This window comes from Natator depressus, chromosome 7, assembly GCF_965152275.1.
Source record: "Natator depressus isolate rNatDep1 chromosome 7, rNatDep2.hap1, whole genome shotgun sequence".
Classification (NCBI taxonomy): Eukaryota; Metazoa; Chordata; order Testudines; family Cheloniidae; genus Natator; species Natator depressus.
The window spans coordinates 46,094,062-46,117,728 of NC_134240.1; the positions used below are offsets into that span (position 1 = coordinate 46,094,062).

Genomic DNA, 23,667 nt, shown 5'->3' on the forward strand with positions numbered 1-23,667 from the left:
AGTGTTCCAATTAAGGGCTTTCCTTTGAGTTGTACAATAATTTCTGTATTATCCTCCAGCCCATTCCTTAGGCACCCCTGTTGCACATTGAGTGGATGTTTTCACTGAGCCATCCAGGTCTTTTTCCTGACAGTTTATTTAGAAGCCTCCCACATGTGTTTGGACTGGAAGCATCTTTTTGATCGGTCTTTGTACAGAGCCTGGCACAATGTGGTCCCCATCCATGAGGTACTACCTGGGTGCTGGAGCTCCTAGGCTTTGCCACAATAATAATAATCATTCATTCATTCATTCATCATAACTAATGGATATTTCAGATTAATCCCTCCAATTTACATTACTTTGCATTTGCAGTGAAATTGAGTATTGGCAATCATGTTGCCTGGTTTCCCTTGCGTGGTTAGGTCTCAAGTTCCTCAGTTTCTTCCAGTTGTAATCTAAATAATTTGGTGTCATCTGCAAACTTTGCTCACCCCGCCTTTTCCAGATCATTGAAAAATATAATAAACAACACAGATCCTAGTGAAGAACCATGGGGACCCCTGCTGTTAATGTCTTGTCAAGATGAATGTTGGCTGATTATTCTTACTCTGTTCTCTCCCTCGAGTTCTGAGCCATGACAGTATTTTATCTCTCACCCAAAGCCATGTTTATTTCCTTAATAGCCTCTTGTCAAAGGCCATTTGAAAGTCCAAATAAACTATATCAGCCAGTTCTCCTTTATTCACATGACCTGCTCAGCCAATACCAGTAGATTAAAGGGGTGTCTTTGGTTACACTCAGCATAGCATGATCATGGAGGTGCTTTAAATTAAATTTCTGGTTCACATTTCAGCCAATTTACCTGGTACCAAAGCAAAGCTCCCTGCCCTGGTTCTCAGAATCCCAGCAGGACCTCTGGTATAGTAGATTTGAATGAAAAATTTCACATATTTGCTAGCCACTCAGCAACTTCGTTCTTAAATCCCATCAGAACTCTTGGGTACCTACCATCTGGGCCAGGTGACTTGCTGCTCTTTGATGTATCCATCTGTTCCCGCATCGATTCTTTAGACACCTCAGTCGCTGATAGTACCTTATCTTTCTCACCAGAAACGAGTAGGCCCATGAAAGGTATTTCCTCACCCTCCTTTGTGCTGAAGACTGATGCAAAGAAATAATTTCGTTTCTCTGCAATCTTCTCATCATTCTTAATTGCTCCCTTTGCCCGTGGTGGTCCAGCGACTCACTGAGGGTTTTTTGTAGGCTTCCTGCTTCTGATATATTTCAAACTTTTCTTATTTGTTGCTGAGATTGTGGCTATTTGTTCTTCCCTCTTAGTTCCTTTATTTTTATTTCCCTAACTTGGCAAGGTGCAATATATTCTTGCCTCTTCATCTGACACCAGTGTCCTGTTCTGACACCAGTGACGCCCTTGTGCTGAGCAGTAGCAGAGGTCTGGGGCCTTGCAGGTCGGCTTCTAGTGGAGAATTCAGTGATGTGGAGTCTGGGTATATGCTAAGTGTAACTTGTTTTATTTACACCAGTCCTGAACCAGGATGGTCAGACAGCATGCAGGGAAATCTCTGCTTCCAAGAATTTCATCCCAACACCAATGCCTGGTTCCCAGGGAGCAACTCTGCCTTGAGAATTGACTCCAGTCAGAGCCCAAGGCAGAGCACATACTCGTCTGCCACTCATGCAGTGTCCTCTCTCCTAAAGCTGCCTCTGCACAAAACCTTTCAAAACCCTAAACTATCACATCTCCCTAAGAGTCAAAACTTGCTCGCCCGCTAAGGAAGAGAACCTGGAAGGCTATGTATAATGGCGCCACCTGGTGGCACCATCCTTAACCATACATTTGAGGCTCCGCTTTTGCCTTCCCTGAGTCACCTGGGGCTGAGTGCTCTGGTGCTAGGCAGAAGGCTCACCCTCTGGGAGTGTGTGCCCTGTGTATGTGGAGGGGAAGGCATCTTCCAGTCAATTCTGTAGCTGATTAAGCCTGGGCATAGGCATCACTGTGTTGCCAGGTTTTTGGGGCTGCAGGGCCAATGTGGTGTGGGGGTTATAGGAGGAGGAGGAGGGAGGTTTGAAGTGTACTCATGAGCCAGAGGCAGCTTTGGTCAGTTGCACAGGACACAGCCTGGCCCCGTGAGAGAGCCAGGAGTGCGAGAGGCGCCTCTATCCCCCACCACTTACTTGTTCCCGTATCCTCTTAACGGTCTCGCCTTTCTGCGGGAATAAGAACAGGGAGGGCGATTAGATTCCCACAGATTCCGCGAGACTCCAAAGAAATGCCCAGGCTGTGGGGAACACCTGCTTCTTACCTTGCCGATGATGCTGCCAACCTCCTGCGGAAACACAACAAGAGACGAGCAGCCCAGTTAGGAGGAGATTAGCACACAGGGTACCCGCCCTAGGGACTAGGCGTGCCCCTTAGAGGCAGCAGGGCTTGTTCTGGAACTGCAGGTGGAGGGACCCCCTTGACTCTCATTGCCATCGGCAGGCACTGCTGCAAGCAAACCTGAAGGTCACTGGGACAGACATTAGCACCAGGGCAAAATGCCGTCTCTTGTTTTGTTTAGTCTCTTGTTCTTTGGCTGCGGAGCATTTCGCTGCTGGGCTGATGCTCACTTGGGCTTTGTCCCAGGCCCTACACTGGTTTTCAAATGCGGCCACCAGGGGCCACCACAGCCTCCTGGGCAGTGCTGGCTTGCCGAGAAAAGTGATATTAACAAACCTGCAAGTATCACTTTTCCCAGCAGACTTACTAGCTAGCTAAGAGGCTGGGATAAGTGATACTTGTATGTTTGTTCATATCACTTATCCCAGCCTCTCAGCTAGCTACTAAGTGTGCTGGGAAAAGTGATATTAACCAACAGACAAATATCACTTTTCACAGCACTAGTTTTACGATTAAGTCTGCACAAAAACAACAACAAAAAACCCTACATCAATAAATGACAATGATTTGGACCTGTAGGTGAGCACATGTGTTTGTTTTTCCTAAAGTTAATGAAGTATTTTAGGAAAACGTGTCAGTGGGGCACCAGCAAGAGTTGGTGGCTGAACTCTGTGGCCACCAAAAAATCTGTTGTGAGAACTCCTGCCCTAGCACAATGAGCTCAATCACGTGCGTGTCTCTGGGCAAGTTCAGAGGCCCGTGCTACACCAGTCCCTTAAGAGGGGCTTTGCCAGGAACAGTAGCTGCAGAGCTGACACTGAAAAGGCTGCAGGCAGAGATGTGTCCCGGGTGGAACGGCAAAGAAATTTTGTGGTTCTCTTAGAAGATCCATACAAGCATCAGCAGGGGACCAGAAAACTCTCGTGTATTTTAAAAATGGATTAAAAACAGAAAATTCAAGACATGCTATCGAAAACATGAACTTTAAAAAAAAGTAATATAAAAAAACAAGTTGACAGTGTCCCTTTAACTTAAATTCAGCTAGTGGGTTTTTTGTTTGTTTGTTTTTAAATCTAACTATCTAGCTCTCTGTCTGCATCGTTTAGGTAGGTAGATGGTGGTTGTAGCCCAGGTTAGATTTTGGTGCACTTGTAATGGCTCCCTGTTACACAGCCATGTGCAAAAATAGTAATTTGCCCTCTCAAAAGTTCCCAGCAAATCCTTGCTTTTTTCCCTGGGCAACTGCCCTGCCTTGAGTTTTGCTTTTTTCCAAAGCCTGATCAAATGAATCCTTTGTTGAACTGAAACTTGACGTTTCTACAGTTTTGCTACAAAACGTGATCTCAGACTGACATTCCGATGAATGTTTTGTGGTTCTACTCTAAAATGGACCTCTGCTGGAGCACAGACGTCCCAGGGTCAGGCTTTGATTGTTGTTAAATGGGATTAGTTTTGGGAAAGCAAAACGAAATGTGAGCCCTGCAAATTCAACACCAGCTGTCTGTCTGAGCCCAATGCAGACCCCAATCGCCCATGCCGCTCCTCTGGGCCAGCCCCAGGGATCGCAGCCTGAAGGACCCCTCTGCCCCAGGGTAGAACTCCTAATGTTGCTTTCCCAGGAGAACCTGGAGGGAATCCCAGCCAGAGGGGCACACTTACCTTCCCGTGCATGAGCATCCGGAGTGTGAGAGTAATGTTGAGCTCCGGCTCCTCCAGGCCGGTATCTGAGCCGCTCATCCTGTCTGGCGATGCCATGGTATAGGAATGCATGAACCAGCTTCTGGGCAAACCAGCACCCGGGGGCTAGTAGGGAGCCAAGCAGCTAAATCTGCAGAGAGAGGAACATCATTGGGTTCAGCAAGCCCCTGCGTGGTCCTTGGCCGCTTGCTTACCCACACTACCGTTGTAACCCTGCTCTGCAGGAGGCTCACGGTCAGTATTGCAGCAAAGCCCAGGCTGGCTGGGCACCCTGTGGCTTCACCCCAGCTCTCCCAGAGTGCCCTGCAGAGCCATGAGATAGATGCTAGGACAAAGCATGCGAGCAAATATGGCAGCTGGGCTGCACTTAGCACTGAACCCGCACACGGCCCTGAGCCTTAAAGGCCACGTGACTGAGCCAGGGCATTAGGCATTTGGCAAGATATAGCAGGGATGGCAGAGGGGTCGAGGTGACTCCTCTGCTTGTCTGCCCAGCGCCTTCTCTCTGCGGTGTTCAGTGATTGCCCTGTTCAGACTCTGTCTGGGAAACTCAGCCCTTAAAGGAACAACCTCTTCCTCCAACCCTCCCCCTTAATCCCCTTCTTTTAGGGATCCTTTCTATGGGGATCCCATCCTTCCTAAGAATTCCCCACACCCTCCCTTCGCTGAGTTGTCACCCTGTGTCTGGAACATCTGAGATCGCTCATGGTAGAGCCTGTCCTCTCTCTCTCTCTGTGCGCCTGTGCAAGGGGATGGCCCTGGGTAAGTGATTTATAATAATGACCAGGACTGGAATACTGAACAGAGCCTGCATCACAGCAGTGGGGTGGCCAACAGTTGCTACCCTCCGGTGTGGCAGGCGTGTGCTGAGTTGGTGGCATTGGCCCTGATCCTAGGCAACAAACGTCCAGCTCTCAAAAGCAATGGGCATGGCTGGCACTATGGGGCCCACTCGGCAGAGAGACCAAGGATTTGATGGGCCACACCCACTCCACGTGGCGCTCTGTCTCCATCTCACGGTCGCTGAGCCACAGATAGAGGCTGAGGAGGCCTTGACTGCCGGGGCTAACCCAGATGTGTCTTTTAGAGGCTCCTGCATGTCGAACCAGCTGGTCTCAGGTTTGATCCCTGCTGCTTGACGAACCAGCGAGGAGCGTCATGTTACACATGGGGCCGGGCCAATGCTCTGACCCCAGACGGTGCAAACAGCTGTGTAACAAACTGTGTGAGCTAATGTATATTAAAGAACGGTAGAGAGGCAGCTGTTGTATATTTAGTTGGGTTATAAGAAAATGTCAAAGGGACTTTTCCTGCTTTCTGCTGGTGGCTTGTTGACATGGCTTTTCAAATGTTGCTAAAACAATGGTAAAGGTTGTAAAAATCAGAACGATGGTCTGCGCCGGCTCTACGGCAGATTCTTGGGCTGCGTAGCTAACAGGGCAAAGCAACCCAGACAAACGCGTGATTTATGAGCCAGGTGCAGATCTCCCCAGTGAGACACACTAGGGAAGATGGATACTGTCAGACCAAAACTAGCCAGTAACTCCAAGGCCCAAGAAGCACATAAGTGAGAATAAGACCGCTGTTGTAAGAAGCAACAGAACACAATGAAAAGCCCGCTAGACCGAGGAAGGAGGAGGGTAGCAGTAGTTAAAGAAAGATCACTAAGGAGGTACCAGTGAAGAGTGTTAGCAGAAGTAAAAATGTATCAGTTAAAAAGCTTGTGGGTTAGCGTGTATGAAACGCTCGACTAGACTGTTTAGAGCGGAGGTTGTTTAATAACCTGCCCCGGGTGATGTCATGAGACAAGGTGGGTTCAACAAAGTGGGGAGGGGGATGGAGCAACACAGGAGCCAAACCAAGGGCCGGCATAGAGCTAACGCTGACAGAAGCAGGCTCCCTGTGTCCCAAGACTGGGCATTAGGCTCCTGCTCCGTCTCCTTCACTTAGGCGTTATGCTTGAGTAAGCTGGTGCGATGTTGTGCTGAAATGTTCTTATTAGAGCTTTCAATTAGTTAAGCTGAGTAATTGGTCCGGACAGTGCTTTCCACCCACTGGGGTGGGGCAAGCATGTGGCCAAGGCCTGTCCTGAACCTGAGCTGTGGCTAGAGGACTTTGGTCTCCAGGCCTGGCAGTCCAGACCCTTCCCCAGCACTACGCTCATCCAGTGATGTGGGGAGAGCAGATCCCCAGGGATTAGCCGAGCAAAGGGGCTGGCATGAGTCTAGGGGGAGGCGGGTCTGTGAGCTGGGGAAGGGGGTGAGTTCGAGGGGGCTGCCGTGAGGAGACGCTGCTGACGGAAGTTGTGCCAATATCACACTGGGGAAATGAGTGGGAGTGCTGGGGTTTTTGGAACCTGGGTTTTAGTCCAGCCTATGCAGAGGTGGGAGGCTCAGACAGCTGCAAAGTTTGTTTTGGAATCTGGTTTGTATGCTGCCCCCTCGCTCTCCGCGCCCCCACCCCCGATCTGTTTCCCCAGTGTGGTGCCCTGGTGCAGTCCTGGGGGCATAAAGGGGTAGCAAAGGCAGCTGATCTGGGGATAGGGGATGGAGCCAGGGGCAGAGGAGTGGCAGGGGCTGTTGCAGCCAACTGTAAGTTAGAGCAGCCCTGAGACAATCGATTTAAAACCAGGAAATCTTCCTGCTGCTCTGACTTGCACGAGGGGCTGGGCCAAGGATCTGGGACGGTGGCTTAAAGCCTTCTCTGCCTCTCCCCTTCCCTCCTGTGCTAAGTGGAGCATGGCCAAAATGGACGATGGGGCCTGCATCCGTCAGGGGGATTGGGTCTGGGTCTCTCCCTAGGTCTGCTGGGTTCTGTCTGCACTGGGAAACCAATGTACCAGAACCCCGGGCCCTAGAACACACATGGTCCTGGGTGGGAGTGTTGCCCCTTTCACAGATAAGCAGGGGCTGGCTCACGTTCTGCACAGCGCCAGCAGTGGTGGGTAGCTATGATGGCGAAGGGAAGGATGGAAGGGGAATCCAGCCTCCTCTTCAAGGGCATAAGCTGTTGGCCTGTTGCAGGGGCCTGGCAGGATTCCCCCTCCACCCCCATGGACAATCAGCGGGTGGATTAGCACATCTCCCTGCCAGGAGAGATGCTATCGCTGAGGAGGAGAGACGGAGTATGGCGTTCTGCTCACCTTCCTCCGAAGCATCAGCTATCGGCCTCTGGTGCAGTCAGGACACCAGACGGGATGGAGCGTTGGATCGGTCAATCTACTGATACCTTTCTCTGGGCGTTACTGCCCTGGCCTTTGCGGCTGTGGCTGGCAGGAGCGCATGCAGGTCCGTGGGAGTGACTACATCTATCAGGCTGGGTGAGCACCGTCCAGCCTTCGCAAAATCACCGTTCCGGTAAGGAGAGGTTGGGCCGTGCCCTGCACTGTGCTGGTGGCGGGAGGATGCTCCAGGGGAGAGGGTTTCTGTGTGGGTGTGTCTGAGCTGTAGGGGATCCGAGTGACATCACTTAGGTGAGGAAGGCGGCGGGAGGGGAATGGGGGGGGAAATGGATGGGTGGATGGGAAAGGGCAATCCCTTAAATTATGGGTTGACTAAGCCAAAGGCCCCCAGCTACATTATGGCTGGGTTCAGCTTCCCTTGTGGTGTCAGAGGCCTTCTCCCAGCAGGGCTGCAGTTCACCACCTCGACTCATCAGAGTTATCCTTGCTTCACTGCAGGCTGTTTGCGCCCTCTGTGCTGGCTCCAGTCCCTCTGTAACCCCTCCCTTAGCTTCCCGGGACTCAGATCCCTGTCGCCTCCGCTGTCCTACCTGGGAATCCGGCATCACTCCCTGGGAGCCATCCGGCTCGTCAGCGCTGTCAGCAAGGCGACATGCATGGTCCTACCGCTGATTTTGCCTTGACCCAGCAAATAGTGGGGCTGGCCTGTGGGGGTCCCCAAGAAAGCATCCAAGATAGTGGATGGCAAGAGAACATTGGCAGCTTTGCAGGAGCAGTGACTGAGGCTTTGCATGGCCAGAGTGCGGTGGGGACACCAAACTAACAGGCTGATTGTCTCAGAGGTTTGCTAATAAAGGGGCTAAAGAGAGAGCATGGAAACAAGGAACACTATTAAAGCCAGCGTTGGGATCGTGAGTCACCTGCAGGGGAATTTACTGGCTGCTGCTAAAGGTTTCACCAAACCTATCAGGCCAGTTCCTGCCCCCACTGTGCAGTCATGGAAAGTCTGAAATGCCAGGGAACAATCGCAGCTCTGCTGCATGGGGAGGCTAAGGAGAGATGCTGCTCGGAGGTGCATTACGGGAGCTGGTGTGTAAGGGAGGGGGTGTGACGCTGGCCATAAAGGAGGATCTGCTGGCTCCAAATCCTGTGTGTGAGAGACACGTGTACACGCACATGTGCTCCTTGCCTTGCTGTTGGCTTAAGGAGCAGAATTCCAGCCCCTCGCTCCCCGTGTGCAAAGCCTGTTTTATGCAGGGTCTGTTGGAGGGCAGCAGGATTTAACACCATCAGAGCTGCAATGTTTGGGTGATTGTGGCACATGCTGTGTATCTGTTATGGTTTTGCGTTCTATACTCTGTAGCTTTAATGTCTGAGGAGCCTGCCTGCTTGCCAGTGTCACTTTGCAAGGCAGAGTTAATGCTGAATGTTACAGAGAAGACCTCTCACCTCTTCCCCTGCCCCCTCCCACGCCTGGAGACTTTACTTTTGTTCTTTCTTGGGGTTTTTTGTTTTGTTTTTCCTTAATCTAAAATAAAAGGCCAGCTGTGCCATAGTACGGAAGGATGGTCTTGTGTTACGGCTTGAGACTGGGACTCAGGAGATCTGGGTTTAATTCTTAAAATCCGTCACAGCCTTTCTGTGTGATCTCGGGCAAATCCCTTACTCTCTTTGGCCCCGATTCAGCAAAAACACGTGAGCATGTGCTAAACTTTAAGCATGTTCTCAAGTCCCAACTTCAGGGACGTACATCTGTGCTTTAATGCTTTGCTGAATTGAGGCCTCCTGTGCCTCAGTTCCCCATCTGTAAAATGGGAGTAATAATCCTCCAACCTTTTGTCTGTCTTGCCTTTTTAGTCTTCAGGGCAGGGACTGTCTCTCACTGGGTCCTGCATTCCAATGATGGGTTACCTGTGGTGAATTATATATCCTTATAAACAGGATCTATCTGTGGGCTACATCAGAGCTTCTCCTGAGCGTGGTGTGAGATTTCCTCGCAGACCAAGCCATTGGTGCTTAGAGCAGTGTTCAGCTTTGCTTTCAGTAAACCCTCCTTTGGGGTCATTTTCTGGTTCTGATTGTGTGGCGAACCTCTGAGGTAACCCAGAAGAATCATTTTCCTCCCCCTCACTGCCTTAGTAAAGAAATAGACACTGCAGGGCACATCCCAAAGCTGCTCATTCTCACCAGCGATCTAGACACCTCCATACACGAGGTCTTTGTCGGTTGGCGGTGCTAGGAGTGGTACAGGGGCTGGTGACTGGGCTGTCTCAGTTAAAGGGGAACACCCCGATATTGCTAAAAGATGGCTTGACCTGTGACTAGCAACTGCTCAGGCGACTGAGGTGGGACGGCTTTAGATCCGCCAATGTGCTTTTCTCCATAGATCTCGTTTTCCATTTCAATGGGGAGGCTGACCCACTGTTGGTTAGTTTCATCCGATCAGTGTCACTTCCTGATTCTCAGCACTAGCAGGATTGTGATTGTGATTGAAGGAGCAGGACTGGAGCCCCAGTGCAGCCAAAGACCTGCTCTCTACCCTATGATCTCACAGTGCTGTCCTTCGGGGGCCAGCGCCTCAGCTGGTATAAATCAGCATCGTTCCTTTGTGGTCAATAGAGCTAGTGTGTCAATTTACAGCTGCTGAGGGTCTGGTCGAGGATTACCAGCCTTGCCAGGAACTGTTGAAAACATTTAAAGTGCCATCAGATTTTGATTGAACTCCCTTCCACCCAGGCCCTTATAAGTAAACCTACATTTGGGACCGCTCCCTGGTTTTGACAATATCCCTTTAGTTCTGTGTGCCTGAGTCTCTGCTGCCTTGAGCAGACATTTACACCTGGGTAAATTTATCCTTGGGCTCATATGGTATTTTGCACCCATTTTGCACTCACCATGCCAGGCAGCTTCTGGATCCCCCTTACCTTGGCTTATCTGACTACCTGGGAGTTCCCCCTTACTGTCAGAGGTGGTGTGGCTGGCTCGCCTCTGCACTCCAGCTATTTTTGTCGGCCCTTTAGGGCTGTTGACAGCTGCACATAAGTTAGAGCAGCCTGAGGCTGCTCTACCTTACACTGGCTAGCCCCAGAATCTAGGAGCTACACAGCCACTTTTCCCTCCCCACTCTTAATCTGGGCCAACACAGATGCGGCACAGAATGCGGAGCCCCGTGCAGGGCAGTGAATGACTACACAGCATGACAGACCATGCAGCGTAGGCTGGACTACAGCGTGTCTAAAAGATGCCTTACGAAATGAGCATATGAGATAAAATGGGTTGATTTTATCTCATATGCTGGGATTGATCCCTTTTGGGTTGATCCCTTTTGTATCCGTGACCAAACAGTGAAACACCCAAAATAAAGACAGCCCTTGAGCAATCCAAGCCAGCTCTTACAGGACATGAGAGGGGTGTCTAGTTACTCCCAAGCAGACCTCAGGCAAAGTTGGATGTGTTCAGGAAAACTGCTAGCTCTGTACCTTCCCCGTCCACCCAAGCATATTAATGACAGGCTCCTGGAGTGCTGGGACACAGCAACTGATGGTTGTTTTTGTGCCACCAATGCTCAATTGCCAGCGTGTCCCTTTGACACTGGACACACGTTGATTTCCCGCAGACTGCACCTTGCACCCTGTGTGTCTGAGCACAGCAGCTGTTGTTTAAGAACTTCAGTTTGTGCAGGGCTGTAACCTGCCTGGCCATTTTCCTATCCCGTGCTGCCAACCCAGCTCCAGGGTCAGGGATAGCCAATCAGACAGCTGCTGCACACCCAGGACCTGGGAGAGCATACGGGTGGGCGTTCCCCGCAACAAAATACTCCGTTTACTCCCAGTTAAAGCAAGTCTCTCCACCACAACCACAAATCCAGGGAATCGCCAGCTAAGACATCCACCAGCCACATGCCCTCTAGCCACGTGCACCAGAATAGCACGGGCCTTGATTTTCAGAAGTGCTGAACACTAAGCCCTCCACCTGATGGAAGCTGGAGCAGGTCTGTACTTTTGACTATTGGGCCCAAGCAACCCAATCATGCACATGCTTTCCCACTTCCACACTGAGACCGGCATCATATCAGCAAGTGTAGCCTGCCTGCTGCACACTGCAGCATTTGACTTTGTTTGGCTTAAGGCACAGGAGAGGAGCCATGGGGAGAGGATGTGGATTGCAACTGGTGTACTCTGTATCTGCCCATCTGAGCAGGGCAACTCAGCACCAGGGGGCCTAGAAACACACTGAAGTAGAGCGTGGTCATTACCAGACATGCTCAGTAACTGTTTCTGAAGCTGTAGAAAGAAAAGGAGGACTTGTGGCACCTTAGAGACTAACAAATTTATTTGAATTAGTCTCTAAGGTGCCACAAGTACTCCTTTTCTTTTTGCGGATACTGACTAACACGGCTGCTACTCTGAAGCTGTAGAGGAAGTTTTCATTGTGGGCAAGCCACCTGGCTGGCCACACCCAGTCACTTCTGAGAGCTCAGCCAATCAGAGCACAGTGGGGGATGGGGGAAAGGTATAAATAAGGAGTTAAGGCAGGGGTAGGCAAACCTTTTGGCCCAAGGGTCACATCTGGGTATGGAAATTGTATGGCAGGCCATGAATGCTCACAAAATTGGGGGTTGGAGTGCGGGAGGGGGTGTGGGCTCCAGCTGGGGGTGCGGGATCTGGGGTAGGGCCAAAAATGAGGAGTTCAGGCTGCAGGAGGTGGCTCTGGGCTGGGGCAGGGGGTTGGAGTGCGGGGGTGGGTGAGAGCTCTGGCTGGGGGTATGGGCTCTGGAGTGGGGCTGGGGATGAGGGATTGGGGGTGCAGGAGGGTGCTCCAGGCTGGGACTGAGGGGTTTGGAGGGCAGGAGGGAGATCAGGGCTGGGGCAGGGGGTTGGGGCGCAGGAGGGGATCAGGGATGGAGGCTCCAGGCAGCGCTTACCTCAAGCAGCTCCCGGAAGCAGTGGCATGTTCCCCCCCCCCCCACCCCGGCTCCTACATGGAGGTGCGGTCAGGCAGCTCTGCGTGCTGCCCCATCCACATGTGTGGCCCCCCCAGTTCCCATTGGTCATGGTTCCTGGCGAATGGGAGCTGTGGAAACTGAATGTTTGCAGCGTTGATATCCTGGGACAACAGGCTACAACAGAGAGGCGAGGTGGGTGAGGTAATGTCTTTTATTGGACCAGCTGTTGTTGGTGAGAGACACGCTTCTGAGCTTACACAGAGCTCTGTGCAGATACAGCACAGAACTCCGGCCTGAAGAAGAGCTCTGAGTAGCTCGAAACATCCTTAACAGAAATGGGTCCAATAAAAGAGATTCCCTCACCCCCCTTGTCTCTCTAAGGTCTGGTCTACGCTGCGTACTGACTGCTGTATAACTACGGCACTCAGGAGAGTGAAAAATCCACACCCCTGGGCGATGCATGTATACCGACCTGAACTCCCCTGTCGACAGCGCTATGTTGGCAGGAGAGCTTCTCCCACCGGCTTAGCGACTGCGTCTTGCAGAGGTGGAGTTAGTAAGCTGACGGGAGAGCTCTCTCCCGTCGGCTTAGGGCCTCTGTGCCAGGCACTGCTGTAAGTTTGTAGTGTGGACCTGCCCTAAGAAACTGCACGGCCATCTTTCTGAAGCTGACTGGGAACTATTCCCCCCTACCGGGCAGGGTTTACAATAGCCCTGAGGTTTAACTGGGTCGCATTGTGTGAAATGACAGCACTCGGGTCTGTGCGCCCACAGAGAGGTAAGCTGAGGTGCGGGAAGAAGGGGACTGTAACAGGTATGGATAATATTGCCTCAGTAGCCCCATTCCGCAAACCCAATGCACGCGCCACTACCTCTCACTCCTGGCCAGCCCCATGTCCTAGCGAGATGAACATGAATCCAGCTGGGCATGCAGGGACAGCTGGTCGTGGGCTCTGGGTTGCCAGATATGCATGCGCAGGGACGAGGCTGGCGTATGGGAGTGTGATCGAGAGCAATCCAGATGGGACTGGAGTCTCGGCCAAAGGTTCTGGTGGATCCGGGCTGAGTCCGGGGCTGGCAGAGTTTCCGGAAGCAGGGTCTGTTGCAGCTGGAGGGCCTGAGTGGAGATTTACTTTAGATGCTGTGAGCTGCCACACAGCTCCCTAAAGAGTACTGCCAGAGTGGGACGCTCCTACGCCCGGTGCACAGCTGGCTGTGCCAGTTCTCCGTCTCTTCTGCAAGAGCCTTGGCACAAGACATGCACAGAGCAGAGGCAAGGGGCAGGCCAGAAGAAGGAAGGGTAGTAAAGGTTAGACCCGCACCCCAGCCATCCTATGCCCTGCAAAGCCCCATTGATCAGAGGCACAACCCTGAGGGCTGCCCTAGCTCGTACCAGGATCTCCATTAAGTCCCTGAATAGGGGTAGGGACAATCTGCCCTTTAGACTCTGCACTGGTACCTTCACTAGAACCTGGGTGACCGCCCCATGTCCTATCAGCCCACCCCTAACCCTCACCCTCCCTGTGCTCGGCCATCTCTACTCTTCGGAGCAGCAAGGTAATGAACATGACAAGGATCGGTCTTTCCCAAGGGCTCAATGACCAGCTAACGCACTCAGGCCCTGGCATTGCCTGGCACTCCCACAGCACATCATCATATTTCTTATCTCTGGGACGTTGCTGTCTGTGTGAAGGTGCCTAGTTCTGGCCCTCCCTTGATGATGATGCCTCACTCTTATACAGCTCTTTCCATCAGTAGGTCTCCAAGCGCTTCACCGAGGGGGTCAGTATCATTATCCCCTGTTTTACAGATGGAGAAGCTGAGGCATGGGGCAGGGAACTGGCCAGGGTCACCCAGCAGGCCAGTGGAAGAGCCACTGATTTATTTGTCCTTATCTACTTGGTTGTTAACTAGTCCAGCTATGCGAGATGCATCCCAGAGGCAGTGGTGTGCAGTGCAGCCCAGCGCTCTGGGTACAAGCTGGGGGAATGCAATGCTGGAGCGCTCCCCAGCAGTCTGCAGGTGTTACTCCCCCTGGGTGAGGAGCGTCGGGGTGGCACCCACCTACGTTGCTGGCATACACAGGCTGCTGGATGTCTCCTGTGCTGATGTCGGTGGCATGTTCCTGGATGAGGGCAGCGCAGTGGCAGAGGCAGGGGTGGTTAAAAACTAAACAGGATTGGGTCCACCAAAATTGTGGGCTTCCCCGAACACATCAGTTCCCCCTCCCTCGTTCCCCTTCTCCTCGGCCACATGCTCCCAAGGCTCTGAGCTCTTGCTCCCTGTCCCTGTTCAAATGGATTCTTCCTTCTGTTCCTTCTCAGGCTCTTTGATCTTCCCCTTCCACCACTCCCTGAACAGGCCCTGGGTTTCTCGCTGCTCTGGGCTCTCCCAGAGTGCCAGGCCCAGATATCTAGGACCTGGCTCTAATCCAGCTCCCTGTGTCCAGGGAGTGCTGCAACCGTGCCTAGGTTTCTGTAAGCACCAGCTCCTGCCCACACCCCTTGCATTCAGGCTGATGGCAAAATTGCTGCCTTGTATATGTTGCAAGATCAAGGTGGGGCTTTGCTCCCTATATTTGGGAAATGTTGTTTGTCATTTAAAGAGTTAAATGTTAAAAGTGCCCAGACACTAAGGTGATGGGTGCTATTGAAATGCCTATAATAAATACAGCTGAGCAACACACAGCCCTGGCCTTGTTAAAGGACACCAGCTAATCTTGCCTTTTCCTTGGTGAGATGTTTGCATAGCCAGGGTCAGATGTACTGTACTGGCTGGGGCTTCCCAAATGTGACCCAAGCCTGTGCTTGCAGCCAGCCAGCCTTGCACCCAAGTTCTGTGCTGCCCATCCCAGTGAGACGGTAGCCCGGAACGATTCCGACAACTCTGGGTATGGTGAACTGTTCCTGTTGATCACTGGGCCAGAAGCATCTGGTGCTAGATTGTAGGTGGGGTTTGGGAGTATGGGCATGTTTTGGGACTGGCAGGGTGTGGGACTGGGGGCAGGGTTCTGGCTTGTGGGTGGGGTTTTGAATTGTAGGCGTGGCTTGTAATAGTGAGGTTTGGGTGTGTGGATGGGGCTGAGAGTGTGGGCGCGTCTTGGGTTTTAGCTTGTGGGCAAGATTGGGGTTTATAACTATATCTTGGGTTTATGGATGGGGCTTGGACTTGTAGGTGGGGCATAGTTACAGCAGCGCCCACTTTATCTCCCATGCTGTCCACTGATTGTGGCTCAGAAGGCCCCTAGTCTCTGGCCTGCTGTATTTTGCTTTGCCTTTGCATATGACAGATCTGTCCTTGTAGCCCTCCTGCTCTGGTCTCCCTTCTGGGGAGACTGATTCTCCAAGAGGTCGGCTTTTTTTCAAGGGCCCATTCCTGGTCTTCCGTGTGCATTTGTTTGCCCCCCCGCACCCACGTGTAAGCCCACGTTACCCTCTGAGCAACTTTTACCGAGCCCCCCACCCCTTCCCCGCACTCGGCACCACCACTGCCAATAATCTGTGATGTCCTCGCCAAGTTCAGGGGAAGCATTCAGGGAATGCAAACTCACATGCCAGCTGGGGTGCTCGATCCAGCCCGCACCTGGGTCCCGCTGCTCTGAACCGCCCTGACACGGCTGTACTTGGGGAGGGGGATGGCGAAGGGGGAGGGGACTTTGGGTGGTTTAATATCCAGGGTCAAAATAGTTAAGCCCCTGGATTCCGTTCTACGAATCCTAAAGAAAACTGGGCACAAAATGCTAGTTTACCCAGCGAGAAGGCAACAGCTGAGTAAATGCAGACATGGTCAAGCCGCTTCTCTGATCTCGACCAGCTGTCCCAGGCGGCAGCTATCCCATCAAAGGGTCTCGGGTAATGGGGGGGTTTATTTGGACTCCAGCTCAGGAGACGGCATGCCAAGCTTTGTTGAAGAGGATGATAAAGCAGGCTGGGAAAGGGGACAGGTCTCTTGCATGTTGCAGCGATCATGTGGGGTGCTAAGGGGGTCTCTCCTTCAGCTCCCTTCCTGGGCAGCACTCCAGGGGCCGGATTCTCAGTGGAGCTGCACCAGCTTTGATGGGGTGAGGCCGATGAAAAGCAACTGAGAGCCTAGCCCCGCAATGCATTCCTGCCAGGGCCTAGCGGTTCTGAACAGCTCCCTGCTTACAGAGCCCCGGGCAGTCCAGGGTTGGTTGGCGTGGCTGCTGGAGAGGGTGAGGTCATCTTGCCTTCCTGAATTGTGTCTACAGCCATTCCACGCCCCTAGAGCCAACCAGGGTTCGGACAGGTCAGTGGGTGGGTAGGAGACCACAGGACCTGCAGGAAGTGTGTGTGGGGAGAGGGTTAGGGGGTAGGAGCAGCTGCGTGTGCCACAGTTCAGTGCCAGCAGTGCCCCGGAAGGTGAGGGATGCCAGCAGGATGTAAGCGCACACCCCAGCAGGCATTGCTGAGCGGGTGTGGCAGCGCTGCGGGCATGGGCTGGCTGCTGAGTTCCCCTGTGGACAGGCACTGAGCGTGCGCTCACGGACTAGTGTTTGTAAAGGAACGCGGGTTTTCCGTGATCCAGGAGCCATCTATGGGGCTGAAATAATGTGATATGAGTCTGCTGGGGCATGTAAGGGGTGGGGAAATGCAGCCACAAGATAAACACTGGTGCAGTGAGACCAAAGGGGGATCAGCAATGGCAGCCCCTGCAGAAGCCAGCAGCACATGGGGCTGCCCTGGCCACACCCCTTCCTGCCCCTCACCTTGCAATAGCCCAGGACAGCCCTGGCCAGATGCCCCCATTTCTCCCAGATATGGGAGCTAATTCCTAGCTCTGCAGCTGGGCAGGTGCCCCCCCCCATAGGGAGCAACTTTGCATGTGCTCTTCACAGAAGCCCATCAGGAAACCAGTGGTGAGATACACCGTCTGATCCCAAGGGGCAGTCCCTGCTGGGGGACCCCCACCCCTCTCATGGCTCCTGTCCATAAGCCCTGTGGGAGTTCTTGCCCCCCCGCACATGAGTGACAGTCACACTCCTCCAGCCTCTAACCCCAATTACTCCTCGAGACCCCAGTTGGTAGCTGGGCCCCACTCTGAGCTCCTCTTACGCAGGGGTCGATCCAGAGTCAGGCCAGCAAAATCAGCAGTGTTAGCGCTGGGGACCCATTACTCTGAATCTTAGCCAGGTGGGTTCTGCCCGCTCGGGCTGGGGATAGGAGGCGCAGCCCTTCTGTGGCTGGGGCCTTGTCTTAGCAGAGCGTTTGGGGGGCACGTGGGTTCCCCTGGAAGTCAGTCAAGTGATGCCGGAGTGCATCTGGTGCACGACCACAGAAGGGGTCTGCTAAAACCCCCTCCTAGTGCGGATCAGAGGCCCCCCTACCGAGTTGATCCCTCCCTCCCTCCTCACTTGATCTGCTTGAGGTTGGGTAAAGTAAGCCGATGGCCAGCCCTTGGCTTTGTCTGCAGGCAGCACTGTGTTTTGCAGAGGCATTCCTACCTCCTAGCTGGGAGGGGAGAGGTAGTCCCCCTGCTCTGGTTGGTGCCCAGCTCCCCAGGGACGGGGAAGCGGTGTTTGCCGTGGCAGATAGTGGGTGCGACTGGCACCCTGGGAAGGGAGCAGATGGCATGAGAGAGTAGGTCATGGGATGAAAAGGATCAGCAGCCCACGCCTCTTGTTGCTGCCTGATCCATTGGCAGGGCAGCGCTCTGTGCCTGGCCCGTGGAGCTCGGAGCCGTGATCAAAGCGCCCAGCTTACTGTCAGAGGACAGCCAGGGGCCAGCAGGGAGACACTTCCCTTGGGGCTTGTATGATCCGGCGAGAGAGAGAGAGAGAGACCTCTGCTCACATACCCCAAAGCCCCGGGGAGCTGGCCCTGCTGCTGAGGGACGGAAACAGAGTGGATCTGGTGCGACGAGCCTCGAAGGCAGTTCCGACTCCCTACAGCTCTCAGGCCGGGGAGCCCCTCAGCTGCCCCAGTGAGTGGGAGTTGGGGGTCCGCTGGCAGAGGGAGATGGCTAGACCTGAAGCATGAGGGGCGGGCTGGACACGGGGTTCCGAGCCTACTGCACCCAGGGGCATTGGGAAGGGTTTTATTTTTAACATCCTTCCCGCGACCTCCTGATCCTGAGCTCTGGGGCATTTCCAGGGCAAGGGCTGTGGCTCTCTGCAGAGGGCTGAGTCAGCTCCAGGCCTGCCAAGACCGTAGGTTTGTGTCCCCCACAGATGTGGCATATTGACCAAGACAATCAGGTTGAGTGACAGGACGATTGGCTGCGCAGGAGAAGAGCTTCTCTGGCCATATCCCCCGCCTCCCATGGCAAGGAAGAAGGGGTGGACGGAGGGGTCAGGTGACTGGATTTGCTACTGATGTGCTGTGCAGCTAAGGGCAAGGCTCTGTGCCTCAGTTTCCCCAAATGTTATGGAAAGAATGGATGGCCCAGTGGTTAGGTGCTAGCCTGGGACTAAGAGTTCAATACTCTGCTCTGAGTGACCTTGGGCAAGTCACATAGCCGCTCAGTGCCTCAGTTTGCCCACCTGTGAAATGGGGGTGACAGTACTTCCCTGCCCTGCTGAGGATGACTATGTTAAAGGCTGTTAGGTGCTCCTGTGTTATGGTAACAGGAGCCAGAGGAGCACCTTGGCCAGTGCTGCTCCCCTCACTCAGGGCTTGTCTTCATGTACAGTGCTACAGCTGCAAGATGCTTTGGGAGAGCTTCTCCCGTTGGCATAATTAATCCACCTCCCCAAGAGGCAATAGCTATGCTGGCAGGAGAGGCTGATCCCGGGGTAACGTTGGTATAACTGCGTCACTCGGGGGCTGGATTTTTCACACCCCTCAGCGACGCAGTTAGACCGATGTAGGTCTGTAGTGTAGACCTTAGGGGAGTTCACTTTGTGAGCATTTGCAAAGTGCCCTGAGCTCGAGGGTGAATGCAGCGTGACTATTCCTGCCATGCGGGTCAGCTGTCGGGACGTTACTGCATGGAAGCCACGGTGCTTGGGGCGCTGTGTCTGAAATACGGCCCTTGTCTTTTCCATAAGGGCAGCTCGGTTAGGGGGCAGGAGGGGAGCATGCCCCTCCTGGCTTCTTTATGGCACAGGAAGGGCCGAGAGGTTTTACGTACCCCTACCCCCATCTTGTTCAGCTTGGTTTCTATGCTAGACTATCTGCTCACATGTGCCTTTGTTTGCTGTTTGTCTGTGCCCCTGCGGAGGGAACGGCAATGACTAATCTACACTGCGGAGAAAGGAAGCCTTTGTGAGAGATCCAGCCCCCTCCCGCCTCTGCCCCACCCCTTCATTAAAGGGTTAGGACCTGTGGGGCACTGTAGCAAAAACGGGGGTGACCTGGCTTGATGGTCCCGGTATCTCTAAAATATCCTTTGACTCCCCACAACTCTGTCCTGCCCTTCCCAGAGCCGCTACAAAGGTGGTTTGCTAAGGATCGCCTGCAGGTTGCCTGTCAGGGACCCTTAGATCCAGTGGGAGTCAGCTGAGCCCAGCACATTCTTCCCGCTAGGAGGAGGAGCCCGGAGGCGAGCTGGGGAAGCAGCTCTCTTGTGTGCGCTTAGCTGTGCTAAGCATGCACCGGACCTTGTGGCATTCTGTCGTTTGATTGGATGTCCGCTCTGCCTCTCTTGAGTCAACCCCTCCCCTTCCACTTAGGGTCCTGGCAGCCTGGGCAGGACCACATGTAACGACCCGCCACTCCAAGCGCATCAGTCTGGGGTAGCAGGGATGATAATGAGATGGCTTTCCTTGCAAAGTGCTTTACAATCCTCATGGCTTCCCGAGGGATAGGTCACTATTGTCCCCACATTAGATGGGGAAACTGAGGCACTGACAGATAATGTTGCAGGCCCCAGGCAACAGTGGCAGAGCCAAGATTAGAACTCGGAAGCCACTGGCCCCCATCCTGTGCTCAGATCACTGGATCAGTGGGTTTTAATCCTTATGTTTTGTGCACCCCTAAACTGAACTGGGATAATTGGTGCCCTAATAGCCAGCATAGAGAAATCAGGCCAGTCACTGGCCATCTGGGTGCAGGGGCTTTCTTAGGACCGGCAGCCGTGCATTTTGTTCTGAGGATCTGAGTTCTAATTTCACCGTTGCCACCAGGAAGTGCCGATCGGGGAAGCCCTTGATGGCTATGCAGTGTATACAGAACACCAAGTCTCTGTGCCCCTAATCCTCTCTGAGCCCCCACATTCTCCAGCACACAAAGGGTAATGCAGAGCTCCCCAGCTGCAGTGAAAGTTTGTGTGTGTGGGTAGCTTCCTCTTTAGCCCTCCCCATCCCGCCCCCAGCTTTCACAGGAAGGAGGGTGCTCTCGTCCTGGGGCCGAGAACAATTCCCCATGTGTTCCTAGCCCTGTGAGGAGGAGGGGGTTCATTCACAGGATCACTTTACAGATGCTCTGAAGGCTGGTCCCTGCTTCCCTTATGACACAGACGAGGCAGGCTGGAGGATGTGAGGCTTTCAAAGGACAAAGGGGCAAATGTTTGTGGCCAGAGGGGAATTAGAAACCCTTGGGCAGCTCAGGGCTGAGAGAGTCTGCTGGGGAAGGAGAGTACTTTGGTGAGGTGGGGAGGGGGTCTTGGGAGTGTCCCCCACACCTGAAAAGGGGATGGGAAGGAATGTTTCACTGGTGCTGGGAGAGGGGAATGGCCATGGAGCATCCTACTGGAGCTGATGGGGAGACTCCTGGGAAGATGTCACGTGGTGGGGGGTGCCCCTTGGAAAATTCTGTCTTGAGGTTAAGGGGCAGGGGGTTCTCTGCAGGATCTGGATTTTAGCCAGGGGGGAGGAAGTCTGGTCCTGGAAGGCTCATATAGACCGCCGGAAGGGATCCGGGCAAGGCTAAATTGCAGCCTCGTTGCCCACCCAGGGACACCAAAAGCTGTTGGCATGCTGAAATAGGGGTTAAGAGCAGAAATAGAGGTGGGGTGGGGTGGCAGTGAAACCTGCCAGAGATTTCCCCAGTTTGTCATGTCCATTGCAGGGAAAGGATAAAGTCACGGCTTGGAATGTGGCTGTCTCATGCAAAGCTCAGCTGATGGCAGTGACGTTCTCTGGGACCCAGCCCCTTACACACCCCTTTGGGTTTTAGCTCACAAAAGCTTAGGCCCAAATAAATTTGTTAGTCTCTAAGGTGCCACAAGGACTCCTCGTTCTTTTTGCTCTACTTAAGGTTAAGACTTGCTTACTGTTTACCAGCTCATTTTTTCCAAGTGCCCTAAAATCCTCGTGCTGACTCAGATTGTCTCGAAAATTGATGTGCCTCATGGAGATGTGGGGTAGGGTCAGTGGTCCAAATTTGAGGGCCTTTGAGCGTGCGGTTCCCAAGATACAGCTCCCGCCCAAAGAATGTGGCATCAACCTTTGGTGGTCCTTATTAACCCTTCTTGCGCACAGCTGGGCAAACCAATCTAAGCAGGCTGGTGGGTGGTGGCTCATCTTGCTCAACAGGAAACCTCACCTGGGAAATGGAGGGGCTCAAGGGCTACTCTCTGCCTCTACACCCCTCCCTTTGTGCCAGCCAAATGGACACATGGGCCACGTTCACCCCATTGACTTCCCTGGAGATGCACCATAAAATGGCTCTGTGGATCATCCAGAGGGAGTTTTATATAGGTGGGATTTTTTGTTGTTGTCCCAACTGTGAGTAGGAGTGCCCTGCTAGATATGGCACCTCCCTTGTGGGCTCAGGCTGCCTGGCACAGTGCCCAGGGCTATGCACATTATTATTATTATTTATTATTATTTTTATGTCATGTGAGTAGTGCTCGGGTCTGTGTGAGCAAGGTGCCCAGCAATGCCCAGCGGCGAATGGCATTTGGGTGGCTAATGGGAACAAAGGACAGAGCGGGGTTGGAAGAATGAAAGCAATCTGCAGCTGTGGGGCGGCAGGTGGTGCGCGCGGGCTTCCCTGCAGGAGGCCAGGGCTGGGTCACCAGTGGAATGAATTGGATGGCCTCATCACTGACTCCCCTGGATCTGTGTCCTCATTGATTCAGCACAGTGGTGATCCCAGCTCAGGGGTACAGGTGGCAGGGAATAGGAATGAGGGGCACTGGAAGAGTTGTGGGGGGGATCAGGCCCAGAGGAATAGGAGATGCAGTGAGGTCAGATTTGGGGCCACTGTATGGTGAGGCCAAGACAGGGCTGAGAGGCACCAGCTGAGCTGGGTAGGGGGGACCCAGAGCTGGAATGAGACTGCAGGGCTGGGCCTGTGGCCCACTAGCAGGAGCTGGGTGCAGGTCCGAGCAGCGGAGCAGAGCATGGGCCCTGCTGAGCTGGAGTAAGGTGCTGGGAAAGGAGTAGCATGGGTAGTGGGTCAGGACCGAGGAGCACTGGCAGAGTTGTGTGAGTGGGAAGCTTTCCGAATGCCTAGAGTGCTGTGTCAGGCTGCAGCCAGCACTGCCAGTCCCTTCCTTGCTTGGACACTAAAATAATCCCCTTGCTGAGCCCTGTGCAGCCCCTGGCGATGGGAACAAATCTGTGCGGAGAGACAAAGGTCCTCTGGAGACCCTGTCGCTTCCTGGCATGTGAGTCTGCAAGTGCCCCCGGGTGCTGGGTACCTGCCACTTGGACTGGGGACTGGCCCTCTGGCACCATATATGCTCCCTGGCCTCTGGGACCTCTCCGCTCCAACTAAAACAGGGCGGGGAGGTAACTTGGAGGCATCCTCAGACCCTTCTGACTGGTTTCTGGGAGCAGCTCCCTTCTCCCAGCCCCCCAGAGGCAGCTTTGGAGCTCCTTGCCAGGGAAACACATGTCTCCGAAAGGAGGAAAACTTTAGCTCTTTCTCCCCTCGAATCCCCGCGTCACTGAGCAGCCTGGGACGGGGCTGGAACATTGTATCCCACTCAGCGAGCCATGGAGCATGCAAAGCAAAGTCGCCTTGTGTTCACCCCATGGAGCAGGTGTTGGGGCTGGCATGTTCCCCCCTCGCCCCCAGTTCCATTGCCCAGTCACTATTTCACCCCCACTCCGGGCAGACTTGCTATCTCAATCAGTAACACCTTGCACCCTGCTCTGCTGTGGTGCCACTGCCGGGGCACCCTCTCTGCCATGCCGGCACCCCCAGAGTTACAGATCTCCCCCATTCGCTTACCTTTTCTGTCTGTCCCCAGGCTGGCTGCGCCTCTTAGTCCCACATTGTCACCCGGAGAGGCGCTGGTAACAACTGGGAGTGACATCAGCCAAGAACAATGAAATGCTTGACAGGCGAGGCACAGGCCAGAGGCTCGGGAATATTCCCCCCCCCACCCCCCATCCCGCCCATCCTCCATCCCTCCCTCTAGGATCCAATTACAGCGGATAAAGGAGACACTAAAAGGAACAATGCATACTGGGTAAGGCCATCTGCCAAGGACAGGGACATTCCATCCCCCACCCCCACCAGCCCCCCCTCCGCTGGCATATGCTCGCCCTTTGTAATTGCATTCTTTCCTGGTAACCGAGCGGCCGGCGCGGCCAGTCCAGCGTCAAGG

At 53.6% G+C, this 23,667-nt stretch overlaps 1 protein-coding gene across 2 annotated transcripts in view; it reads right to left on the minus strand.

The window, feature by feature from the left end:
- Positions 1 to 23,423, minus strand: part of PCBP4 (poly(rC) binding protein 4) — a 31,590-nt gene extending 8,167 nt beyond the window's left edge. For both annotated transcript variants that reach the window (XM_074958314.1, XM_074958313.1), the window contains exons 1-4: positions 23,289 to 23,423; positions 4,043 to 4,211; positions 2,307 to 2,330; positions 2,179 to 2,211 (exon numbers count right to left, since the gene is read on the minus strand). In XM_074958314.1, the coding sequence (XP_074814415.1) occupies positions 2,179 to 2,211; positions 2,307 to 2,330; positions 4,043 to 4,153 (168 nt within the window). In that variant the 5' untranslated portion in view covers positions 4,154 to 4,211; positions 23,289 to 23,423. The remainder of the gene's footprint in view (positions 1 to 2,178; positions 2,212 to 2,306; positions 2,331 to 4,042; positions 4,212 to 23,288) is intronic.
- Between the last annotated feature and the right edge of the window lie 244 nt (positions 23,424 to 23,667).